The sequence below is a fragment of the Vanessa cardui genome, chromosome 5 (genome assembly GCF_905220365.1).
Source record: "Vanessa cardui chromosome 5, ilVanCard2.1, whole genome shotgun sequence".
Taxonomy (NCBI): Eukaryota; Metazoa; Arthropoda; class Insecta; order Lepidoptera; family Nymphalidae; genus Vanessa; species Vanessa cardui.
In genome coordinates this window covers 12,803,248-12,816,761 of record NC_061127.1, presented here as the reverse complement: position 1 = coordinate 12,816,761, position 13,514 = coordinate 12,803,248, and the positions used below count along the sequence as shown (strand labels likewise).

The 13,514-nt window shown below is 30.3% G+C and overlaps 1 protein-coding gene across 5 annotated transcripts in view; it reads left to right on the top strand.

The window, feature by feature from the left end:
• The first annotated feature begins 1,994 nt into the window (after window positions 1-1,994).
• LOC124544567 (lethal(2) giant larvae protein) overlaps window positions 1,995-13,514 on the top strand; it is a 46,790-nt gene continuing 35,270 nt past the window's right edge. For 4 of the 5 annotated variants that reach the window (XM_047123172.1, XM_047123174.1, XM_047123173.1 and 1 more), the window contains exons 1-3: window positions 1,995-2,154; window positions 2,396-2,497; window positions 2,567-2,659. In XM_047123172.1, the coding sequence (XP_046979128.1) occupies window positions 2,495-2,497; window positions 2,567-2,659 (96 nt within the window). In that variant the 5' untranslated portion in view covers window positions 1,995-2,154; window positions 2,396-2,494. The remainder of the gene's footprint in view (window positions 2,155-2,395; window positions 2,498-2,566; window positions 2,660-13,514) is intronic. The other variant, XM_047123171.1, reaches the window with a different exon arrangement.

Sequence of the window (13,514 nt, the reverse complement as noted above, 5' to 3'; positions counted from 1 at the left end):
ATGAGTTGTTAATATTTCATGAATATAAAGGTAAGTTTTGTATTTAAAATTTTAGAATATTTTAAGCCTAGCTGCAATTTATATATGCTTAAAACAGCCATATTTTAACTCAAACTCATCCTCAAATGTCAAAATGATTTTGATCCTCATCCTCAATCATCAATCCTCAAAATTTCAATATGAAATTTACATTTCCTTATGATTATTATTATTGATAGTCAAATTAAACACTACCACCCGTTCAGAAAAGAAAATACCTGACCTGGGGCGATGCGGCGTAAAAAAACTTATCGGGTCCTTTTTGAATTTTTTTTTTAAATATATATATATATTGAAAAGCTTTTTGAACGGTTTTTTGAATGCTGTTGTATAACCGTATTTATTGCCCCACAAAACAGTTATTGACTCTGTGCAGTCGAGTAGCAGAAGTACCAGAGTAACAGAGTAGCAGTAGTAATATGTTTGTGAATCTACCAATGAAGAAACCTGAATGAAAGAAACCTTTCCACGTGGCCATGATGTAGATTTTTTAACCTTTACTTATTGTATATAACTAAACCTACTGTTAATACGTAAACCCTATGACTTCCAATAACACGCGTGCAAAGTTGGATGTGACAACTAGTATGGAACAAAACTGATAAATATATTTCCATACAAAAGAAAAACTTTTTATGGCTTACCATTCGTAATTATTGATGGGGATGTTCCTGGTGTTTAATAACAAAATTTATATTTTTATTGAGGTTAAAAAATTCTTAAAGTTATTTAAAATTTTAGAATATAGTGTTTGCTGAAAATATAAGAAAAGATCATGACCACTAATAAGAGCTAAGTATGATTACATGAGGCTTTTATGTACATTCCGGGCCCGTCCTAAACCCATGCGAAATCTGTGCCTGTCCAGGTTTATATATACGAATTATTACAATGTAAAGATTTTGTTGATACTCAAACTTACCTGTATTAGCATTGTCAGTAAGTGATTGCAGAAAACGAGCAATCAGTGTTAGCAGCCTTTGGAAAGACTTGAAACGTTTTTATCCCATTATCTACACCTACAGTACTCAATAAAAATAAACACTTTGAAAAAAATCACTCCTGCGTATTTTTCAACATCTTCTGTATTTTTTTAATATTTTAAATTTAATTAATGTTATTAATTCTTAGCAAATGGCAGGATCAATTACACTGTATACTCGAATGAATATGCAATTTTTATTTGAATATGAGTGTAAAAACCAAAAAGGAGATACGCCATCTTGTGGATTGCCAAGCAGTTACTGAAGAAAGTCGGAGAAAAAAGTCTAATAAGCTGTAGTTAGATTGAAATCACTTAATTACTTGTAAAGATAGTAAGAATTGAAAACTATATTAAATTATAGTAATATTAGTGTGTAATTTGAACGAACATAATTAGTAGGTAATTTTAATCACAATATAAAATAAAATGAAATAATCAGGACTAAAACCAAATTCATAATATTTACTTGAAACGAAATTATCGCCAAGATTTAAAATGGAGTATATCATCATTATTTTAATTATTCAATCAAATTATTTCATATTTTTAAACTTACCGCTACTTGTTTGAAGACATACTTTCACTTAATTCACTTATGACAAGAAAGTTCAGTTCTGACATTCAAGAGTTGCCAGTTTCAAATTCCTTTAAGCACATGTATAGACCAGAAACAGGGGTATAATCAATAACTCAAGCTATTCTAACCCAATTACAAATAAATTATGATTTTTGTAACTTATTTCTAACTCAGTTTGTTGTAAACTTAAAACATACGCATCTTGTTTTTCGATTTATTTCAACATAGAAAATATTACTTAACCTAAAATTGCAATTAAAAATTGTTATTATTATTAATGAAGATTTTACCGTATTTTTATTTCAATAAAGTTGTACTTTTTAAAAAAATTATCTTTAACTAAGACCTCTAATTCCCAATTCAACGTATGGTAACATTACAAAACCAGTCACGTCACGTCATGGTGTAGTGTGGGTGCGTTTCGTGTGCGTACGTTCATGAATATTATGTTCTTGCATTGTGTTTGTATGTATTTCTGACGCCGTTGTGACTTGTCTGTCATTCCTCTAAATTTGGATTTTATAACTAAAAATCTTCAAACTGTCGTCTTCAGGTACGTAAGTTAGGATAATCTTTTGATACCCAGTATAAAACTACACGTAACGTTCAAAACAATGTTCAGTTAAACATGTAACCTGCTCGACAGGCGTTGTCTAAGGGTTGGTTCGACGATCATTACAAGTTATAAATTCAATATTCCTAAACATTTCCATGCTATCTAAAATGTTATCTCCGCACCGGTTATCTTGCGATTTCAAGAATAACTAATGTTTTTATCTGGGTGCGGGGCTAAGCGGTGACAACGCCGCGTTTGAGCCAGGAAGGCGCTGCGAAGTCAGTCGGCTTTCCGGTGCCGGTCAACATACTAGTGTTCGCTCGTCTAATATGAAATCATGGTAGGCTCGTGTCTGTTTTAATGTCCTGTGGTGCTCTGTGAAGTGTGCTAAGTGATTGTCTTGTTGCAGGCCGGCAGAATGCTAAAGTTTATACGTGGGAAGGGCCAGCAGCCCTCTGCAGAGAGGCAGAAACTGCAAAATGAGCTGTTCGCTTTTCGCAAGGTAAGTAATTACTTGAATAGTGATTTTAGATTAAGTAACACCTACATTCATTAGTTATCTATGGAACAGATAATTATAAATAGTAACATAGGAAATATTTGTAAACAAAATAATGAATTATGTGTCATGGGTTAATTCCTGGTTGTTATTACAAGAATATATATACAAATGTTTATGTAACGTTTACCTTTTTTGCTCTTCTTCAAGTGACAAGTTTATTGCAGTTATTAACAAACTTTTATAATGCAATTTTGTTTTTTAATTTATCTGTGGTTTGAAAGAGACATAAAAACATGAATTGATCATTGCTAGTGCAATGAGCATAATTACTTGATTGGCTGCAAGCATTTCCATGATTGATTTATAAGATTAGTAGTTAAGCAATTAAAACATTGATGCGAAGTTATCAATGAAGTTTTATTACAAAACAATTTAAACATAAACATTTCATAATGCGTTGTAGGTATTACTCTGAGGTCCTCATATATTCATATAATAACATTGCAGAACTAATAAGTAATTTATTCAGGCTCAATCTATAGTCTTACAAATTATAGACTTTTTTTTTTCGAGGAGACCTATGGTTTCTTTATTTTCTTTCTTATTTGACTGACTTCCGATTCTCAAGTATCAAAACGTTTTACAAATATTTAAGATATCAATCATCTATTACTAGACACTTCAATGATATTAAAAAGGATGTTATAAAATCAAGGTTTTGTTACTTATTACGGTTAACATAATAAGAAATAATATCTTATCATATCAAGCCCTAAACTAGGCGTTTACTTTTTGATTAGATTGCTCATTTTTATAGAACTTGTTTTACATTGTTTTGACTAAAGTAGATCATGGCCATAGGAGTTTAAATTATGAAAGATTACATCAAATACGCCTACATTTATTTGTATAACTAAGAATGTTTAAGCATTGGCATATTCCATCAGTAATTAAATCGCATATATATTTAATAAACTCTATATATGCATGAATGCAGAAATATTGACAAATTATTAGCTCTATTCAACAATAAAAAGGTATCCTGATGACTAAGTCATTATTTTTAGGAATTAAAGGTTTAATTTGATTTCTCAATACAGATTAACTGTAATAGTTATGCTGAATTTATTTCCACATAGAATATAGGACAGATTATACATTACACAAAAGCTTAAATATTTTCGGTTTTGTATGTGTGTCATATTGTTATGTATATTGTATATTTCAAAATTCAAAAAGTTGTAGTAGTTAGTAATATGGCATAATATACATGGAAAACATATGTAACACTACTATAAATGTATGTAACTCTATAATATTTACTGTAGTAATAGGTTTATAAAAACATTATGTTTTCCATAAGCTATTATTAAAGATCAAATAATCGAATCGAAAAATTGCCTGAGTTTTTAGTAATTGACTTGCTTTCTGATGGATTTACCGTTGAGTGTATTAAAATTATGTAAAACTACACAGATTACTTAAAAGCTTGGTTAAAAAAAATACTTCTACTATTTGTTAACACTACATACTATAACAACTTCAATTTGCATAATTATCTATGGTTATACATTATTATAATAACAAATGTAGCAATTAAAACCACATGCATGACATACCTATTTGTGATTAATAATTAAGTTTATATTTTCATTTCGATATCGATTTTAAAACTTTGCCTACTTTCCTTTTTAGTATAGGAAATGCTAGAAGAAATTTCTCGGGACCTGTTAGTAATTTATTGAAATTATAAAAAAGGTATACATTGATTTTAAAATAAAAAATTGAAGTCAATTTTTTCGTTCATAACTTTCGTACTTACAATATAAAAACCGAATATGATTTTGTAATTTATCGATCTCATTTATTTATTTTTTGTAATCGATACATATAGATGTATATAAAATACCGGAAAAATATTTCATTAAAGTTTCGCACAGGCGCGCCCACGGGCGTGATGCCACCGTCCCGTATAGATTGCTGTCAAGGTCGCCAAACTGTTTCAAATTGTCAATTATATCAAAACTCCACAAGTGGCGAATGAAAGCTTATACATATAATTGTGTTCCTTATTTACGTCATTGCATAGTAATAAAAACACGAAATTCGATAGTTTTGGTTTGGATGTTTTGTAATAAACCTCAAGGCTGGATGCTAATAAAATTAGGTAGGTACCTATAGCAGTTAGTTATACCATGAAATAAATTATGGCGTAATTTTCTTAATTTAAATAAAAAATGCTACTTTTTAATTTAATTCCTACTGAACGACTGGCTTAGATCTATTCCTTAATTAGTTGTTTATTTTTTTATATGTACATAATTATTGGAAAATTAAATGTGCCAATTTGATCTAGTACAAAATAATGATAGAAAAAGGACGCTATTTGGCAAATGGGCCATCCAAAACTCTTGCGCCTTGTGACCTTTGTGTCTGTTATACACTAGCTCACTCTCCCTTCTAACGGGAACAATACGATACTGGGTATTACTAAGTTCTCAAGCGAAAGTTTTTTCTTAAGAATTACTAAATTAACAAAAAAAAGGCAAAATCGTTGAACAAGACATCACGAATATTAGTCCGATAAATTTAAAGACATGAATCTTAGAAAATATAAGTAACGTTCAAACTAAAGTTTACAATACTTTACATTTACAAATAAGTCTATAGAATTAGCCTATTTGTAACCGTTTCCAAGAATTAGTTTAAGAGCCGAGTACTATTGTACGGAGTTACAAGTTCCAACTCTTATCGGTCGATAGTGATAAGTCGATAACGATAATATGCGATCGATGTATCTGTTGAACCGTTCAGTGAACGACTAAAATAATATTTGCCGTTATATATTTCTAATCTTATATAAAGTTATCGTCAAAATGTAATTGAAAACCCGATTATTGAATTGTATTTTTATATACAATTTAAATTTATAGCAACGTCTAGATTGACTAAATTGTTTATCGTAAACTTAAATAACATTTTTAATAATTATTTGATCCTAGAGTAATAATTAGGTATAGCTGAACTATTTTGTATGAAGTTTGGGTTTCAGGTCGAGCAATTTTACGCTCCCGTAAAAATATCATTTCTGAATTCATAGTATAAATTAAAATATTCTTAAATGTAGCAAAATTAACAAAAATAGGCAGAAAAATCTCAAAGCGCATGTACTCTATACCAAGTGTTCGTATAACGCGGATTGATTTACACTTATTGTAGTCTTGCTCGTGTTTATAGTAGAATCGCTATCAATATCTTGTAAAGCAATAAATCGCCACGCCCGACCTCGCCCGTGCCGTTAATTATCTATAAGCCGATGTAACACAAGATAGCTAGCCAATGCATTCCACTTTAAAATTATTTCAGATAATTCTGGTTTGAACTAATTTACAATAAAAAAAGCTCGCGTGGGAACTCAATACCTATACGTGACAGCAATTTGTTTGTAAACATTCATTTAAAACAATATTTCAAAAAAGTTCTACGTTATTAAAACTTTTTAATATTTTGTGATTTTCCGCTCGTGATCTTATGAACTATCAGGCAATACAATATACTATCTAATAATTTTCCAAGTAAATCTCGTAAATTGGAACATAAATTTCCAAGCCTCATGGCACCCCATGATTCTTTTATTATTTATACGTTATACTAACAACTAAAATTCCACATAGAATATTTACCGATATGTAGAATGTACCGTTAAATCCAAATAGTCATTAGTAATAGTACATAAAAATTGAAAAAGATTTTTCATAATAATAAGTCTTCAATACCTACACTTGGACAATTCTGTTATTAAAAAAAATTATGACTATTTACGTGCTTTATCAATTATTAATTATATGATATCGACAGATTATAAAACCTTATCAAATACCATTGATGTAATAAACATTAGTCACATTAGTTGAAAATAACAGACCAAAATACTTCGAAATATGACTCTTACAATATTAACGTACATAATAATATATATATATATATATATATATATATATATATATATATATATATATATATAAGAGTAAAAAATAATATACATATATAAGAATAAAAAACTCCTAGCTTGTAGATGTATCTAACTTGAAAAGTAGGCATTACTTTAAGGAAAATATAAATTTAATATGTTACCTGTGTGGCTCATCGGCTTTTTCAGAAACAAATGATTTATCTTTCGTTAAATATGTTGACAACTTGACAACAATAATACATATGTATTTTATACTTGACTTAATAAATAGTTAACATTTACTATTTTTAATAACCGTACTTAACAGCATGGTGGTACATGATTTTAGGTAAATTTTTTAAATGAGTCATCAGATGGTAAGTTGTCACCAGTTACCACCACCAGTGCCCAACAACTTTGGTAACGAAGATGTTATTACTTCTATCTTCGTTACATTGACTTACTGAGCGATGGCTCAGTAAGTCAATGTAACGAAGATAGACACAGGACAACAGGAATACAATTTTAAGTAGGTATTGCTGATTGATAAGTGGGTAGAATTACGGACTCTACTTTTCAATCACGTATTTTGTATTGTCCTTACGATATTGTTGTATTTGTATTCAAAGAAATAAGTGTATATTGTTTTTCTGTTTTTGTATAATTCAATGCTTTGAGTTATTTTTTTAACTAATTGAATCAGAATATAACAGATAAAATCTCGTCTATAATAAATATGTACTGAGCTTTTTATATGTACATTTTTAAATTATGCCGTTGACTTGACGTCTAAACAGGTTTTGTTACTTTTTATAAGATTAGATAATTATCATTGTTTTATATGGGAATTTATATAAACTTAATACTGAAGTATCCAATACTTGATCGCAAATACAAAAGTTATAAACTATTTAACCAATATATCGTGTTGCCTGGCACTCATAATTCTTTAGTAGACAGCGTTGATTGGCATATTTGTAACAAACGCATTCTCTTATATTGGCCACACGCGTTTTATTATACAGAGTACAATATCCATTAGAACTTCGACTAGACGTCGTTTACAACAAACCTGTTCTACTGATCTTGGTTACCAAGATCAGATGTGACTACAGGTATATACTTTTTTATTATTTTGTTTTACATTTTCTTTAAAACTATAGCTTCGCATTTTCATAATGCAATATTTCTATCAGTATTGTTGAAAAGAAGCGTAATTATCATATGAGACATGTGTATGTAACGCGTGCTAGTTTTGACATGTAAATATTTCATTGTCAAATGTTAGAAGGTATCTAATCACAATCGTAAGCCTGTCTACATCATTATATACCTAACTTGCTCTGAGTCTGTTATAAAGATATCTGACGGGACCACATTCCTCATGCTAACACTGTTGTTAGAGCGCCTTATTCTTTTTGTATCTTCTTAGATACCATCCACTACTTCCTTTTTTTGGTAACTGTTTTTTTTTTATATATAAATAGATTAATATTATTTACGTCTAACACAAATTATGAATAATTGTGAGCTGTTTAATAATTTAATTTTTATGACGACTTTTGCAAGATTGCCTCAAAAGTTTTGTTAGAGCTGATGACGGACATCCATAATTTCTTAACACTTATATAACATTAAGTAAGGGATTAAGAAAGCACGATCAAAAGTTCACAGTAAGTATTTACAAATATAACAATTCACCGTTATTTACCAAACAAATTGTATAAACTCGTTTGACTGTTCTGCCTACAACTGGGCTGACGAGGGGAAGTATCCGAGTTTATAGTAAAATTGATGAGAATTGATAGATTAAATTTCGACACATATCCGGCCATATTTTTACAAAGTGCCAACTTTTATTATACCTTCCAAGCTCTGTGAGTTAGTATAGTCAATAGAAAGTACCGATCAGAATATTAAAGTGAGTTTGTCGGTCAACGACCTTCCAGTTATTCTTTTGTATGTAAGTACTATATTGTTTTCATTTCATGTTAAATTATTATCACTTTGTGAATATTAAATAAATACCATACGAAAAATCAGGCTACTTAAGTAATTCAAAATTAAAATTAAATTGTTTTGTATACGTAAATAAATATAGTAAGCAAAATTATTAGCTATCTAACCAAAATAATCCGCCACTAAAAATACGATAAATAGTATATGAAAGTTATATGATTATATTGAAATGTTCGTACAGAAACTATAAAAAATATTTAAAATAGCGCAGGCAATAATTTTAAACCGCACGCTTTTAGAGTCTAATGTCTTGAAGAGTCGATGCTGAACAGATGCCATGTTTCATTTGGACTACGGTATTCGAATTGATGCAATAAAAATCAAAGCGAGCACGTGATATCGTGAACTCGAGTTTTCAATTGGCTGAACTGTTTCCAATGCGAAAGAATGCCACTACCATTAAAACGGTAAAATTATTAAACGCCAAAGATTATTACATTGTTTATGTTTGAGACACTGGACGCGTTAATATGTTATCGACGAATTCACCTCTTTCTAACAAAGCCAATCAGTTACTTGAATTCATTTTTCATGTATCAAAAATTCAGATAGATTCATGCAAGTCATCCAATTTGTATAGCGTAGTTGCGTCCAACAAGGCGCGAGGCTTCATTATGAAGGGGCAAACAGCTTAACCTCTATTAGGCCGCGTCACTGCCTGAATATAGCGTCTCCCACGGTTTCCTCCTTGAAGACATCGTCAATTTAGTCGCATTACGCGAAGAAACATTCGGGCCAGCTCGTTTAATTCCCGAGGGTGGCATTTCCTATTTTGACGTTGTCCTATTTCGTATGGCCTCCCACTCGCTGTGCCAGACTTGATTGTACAATTTGCGCAATTTAGATTGTGGCTTCATTTAAATTTCATAACCGTAAGATTCAAATCCATTGACTGTATTGAAACGATTGAAGCTACAAAAATATTTGAAACGATTCAATAATCTTTAAGACTTAAAATGTAAATTGTGCTTAAAATAGCTATCAAATGATCGTCCGAAATACGTTACTCGTTACTCAGACGACAAATAATTTTGGTCACTTGAATGCAGATTTGTATCAATATTTGTCCGATTTAATGCGATATCTTACACGTACGATAAGGCGCGTCGACCGAGTTCATTCACTCGTAAAAAATCGCGTGGTAACCTCCAATGCCTTCGACGCGACTTATCTTATTTCTGTGCTAATATTTACACGGCGTTTTATTACTATTAAAAATGTTTGCTTACGTTAACGAATGAACTTATTCATAATAATAAACCGAAAATGATATTTTTAGTATTCATCATGAAGCTTTTTTAACGCATAACAATAACAGTAAAAAGATTAATTATAATTTGTAAATATGAACGCAACCACGATTCCAAACATCAATAATGCGATTATTGAGAGATTATGTTTAATACATTTTACGAACAATGAAATCGTTTTAAATTTCACGAATACACAATTAATTTAAATAATGGTATCCCTCTAATATTTTATATGAATGCAGTATCACGTATTGTCGCCGGTCCGATTTTGTAATCGAAACATTTCGGACTATATCTGATGGTTATTTTAATCCCAAAAATAATATTATTAATGCGTAATCTTGTTTGATGAGAGCAATGTTTTAGACACATATTATATAGGTATAATATATTGGAGTTTTTGAACCAAATTTAGTTTTGGTGTTAGGTAAGGTAATTGTGATACAAACGATTTTTTTTTAACTTTTCACTTGTTTCGGGGGATGTATTTTCTTAAAAGGAATATGTGTCTTCGTAGTAATGTAATTAATTGTAGGAAAAGAGTAAGAACTTAGCAGGTTCTTGGTAGTACCTATCACCAATCCGTAACAGTGGCATTACGAGATTATTTTAAATCTATTCATTCTAAAGGATTGTAAAATTATGATACAAAAATGTTTGTTTTTGTCATAAAGGGTGTCTACGTTATAAAAATTAACTTAAAATATTTAAGGTATTTTTTGCCCTAAGCGAAGTAATTATTTTACTTTTGTACCTGTAATACAATTCACGAATTTCTTATCAAAAGATCTTGGCACTCTTTCTAAAGCTTTTTATTCTGATTAATAGAAGTCTTACAAGCCCCTATATTCTATAGATAGTTGGACTCCTTTGTGAGCGGACAGTCACCTTCGTGAAGGTCGTTCGAATCGTTTACTTCCACACAGCTACTTTTTTTTGTAATTTCTAAAACGTGATTTTTATTACATTTGGAGGCTTCAACTAATTCCACTCGTTTAATGCTCGAAAAATATTTTTTAATCACATTAAAACGCAAGTAGCCCAATTCATATTACGAATGAATCGGAACCAGGCTGAAATCTAGTCAAGCATCACTAATTTCTTTTTTTACACCTCGTTGTTGTGTATATTTAAGTCATAGATAATAACAGTGTAATTATAATTCTCAGCTCAGACGTGTCGCTTAATAATGAATATATCTTTGTAAGATACATAACGTAATTGTTGATGGAGGAACTTAGGTATTTATCTATAGGTTTACCTAATGAGCACGTTGTACCTATATTGCGTTAAATTTCATGTCTCACGTAAAAATGTTCCAAAGTAAAGGACAGGGACAGGCGGATTTATAAGGCATTTAGTTTAATTTATCTTAATAAAATAAGTTCCATATTAGAATTCTTTATTAGAATTAGAATTCTTTTTAAATATTGTTAGTCGTTATAATATTATTTTTATTACATGCTGTTATAACTATAGTGCAGTTAGAAACATACGGCTTAGAAAAAGAAAAACGCATTATGTAAGGTTTTAATGTAATTACCACTGGGCCTAGTAAATAAAAAATGCAGGTGTGACCTATTTCACGTGAAGTGTAATAAAACGGATATCAAATGTAAAACGTTACTTAGTGCAGTTGAGCCGTGGTATAGGAAGCCGCGTAGGTGGCTCCCATATCAGACAGCCTGCATCCAGCTTAGAAGCCTCACATGTAATGAGTTCGATGGCACCTTTTTATTTGTATGCTAGTCAAATTCGTTTTACGTTGAAAGTGTGAATGAATAGTTGAATCTTTACAAGAAACTACTGGGTGATAGTAGGTTTTATTTATTTACGTGTAACCTTCCTTTCGCTTTTCTGTAACCTTTGGGAGCGAGACCTAAGCCAGGAAAGTGCGCTCTTTGATTTGACCAATGAGGGCGGAGTCAAGAGTTTAGGAGAGTAAGGCTGACTAGTTTTTTAAATGAGACTTATAATATTTCTGTGTCGAATTCGTTTGCAGCTTTTTGTGTATGAAATACTTCATCAAAATTTCTTAGTTTTTATGAGAGCACAATGACAATCATAAGTTTAATTAAATTTTTATAGAAGGTATATATTGTGTGTTACAGTTTGTTTTATGATCATTTTTCGAAGTAACTATTCTCGAAACTGACCATATCTTAAATTATTGTGTAACTAACCCATCTCTCCCTCGACATAGTCAAATAGTCTTCTTAATCTTAAACTGATAATAAGGGGATTATTTGTTTAAACAGATAAATCAATAGAAAGAAGCATAACAATGTAAAACCTTGCTTTAACATGATGTTATCTAAGTAACATTTTTAAAATTTCTTTTTTGTATATTAGTCCTTAACAGTACTACGTAGATAGCCGATACCGGTGGTAGGGTCACTTAATATAGTTGTTAAATGACGATTATAAGATTATACGTAAACATTAAAAAGCCTACTTCAATAAAGTATATTTTTGATTTCATTTGAATAAAAAGTTATTACATTAATGACATGTGTTTGTTTTGTAAAGATAAAGTATACTATACCACTAGGCAAAACTTGTAACAAAAGATGCGCGATTAGCAAATAGAGTTTTAGTAGACACATATAAATAGCTTCGTACATACCCACTTGAAACATTATTGACGTAACAAGCTTGACTTTCTTGTGTCTAGTAGATATTACAGAAAACTATTGTTTAATCTTTAATGTGAATTAATGAACAATATTTTTTCGATGGAATAATTCATAAATTTAAAATGATTCAAATTTCGAACGGAATCCTAAAAATCAAATCAATATTTTGTCTGTCATTTTTTTCTTCCTGTAAAGTATATAGTACGATATTATGTTGCCATTCAATTGTATGTATAGATTAGTGTTAAAAAAATTACACGTGCTTCACTATTATTAACTATAAGTTACTCAGCACTATTACGATAAAGTTTTTGCTTTGATTGCCGACTTTTAATTTTCTACTCTATAGGTGTCTAGACGATGTATACAGTGTGGTGTAGCTAGTGTAGGTATAGTAAGGAGTTTATATATATTTATATTATTGGTATGCATTAGGCAATACTTTGATGTTTTTTTCTTTATATTTTGTCCAACCAGATGATTCAAAGAGGATATGAAAATTGCTACAAAAACGAATTTTTTATTATTATCATTACTTTGTTATTAAACCTCTTTACCTTCATTTATAGTATATACAGATGTTTACTAAGTTACAAAGTATTCGATATTGAGAATTGATTCGTTGGTTTTACGATAGATTTATGATAGGATAGCCTGTTGGTGCTCGCTCGTAAAAATCACGCGGTCGTTACGGTTTTATGACGCAAACGAGGACCTGTGATGAATTGCAACTGACCATGTTTGTTTTACGTTACGGCACCGGTTATACGGCGAACGCATGTGTTTAATCGCGACACCAGAGAATACATCTAATAGATGTTATAGACTACCACTTCATAAAATATACTCTAAATTTCTATATGACAGCGTTAATATTGGTGCTTTTGCATTGTATCTGTGCAATGCAAAGTAGTACGAAAGTATGATTGATAATTTTATTATCATATTTTATGTATCTTTTATATATTTGGTAAAAGTTTTCGAAAGTTTTAATA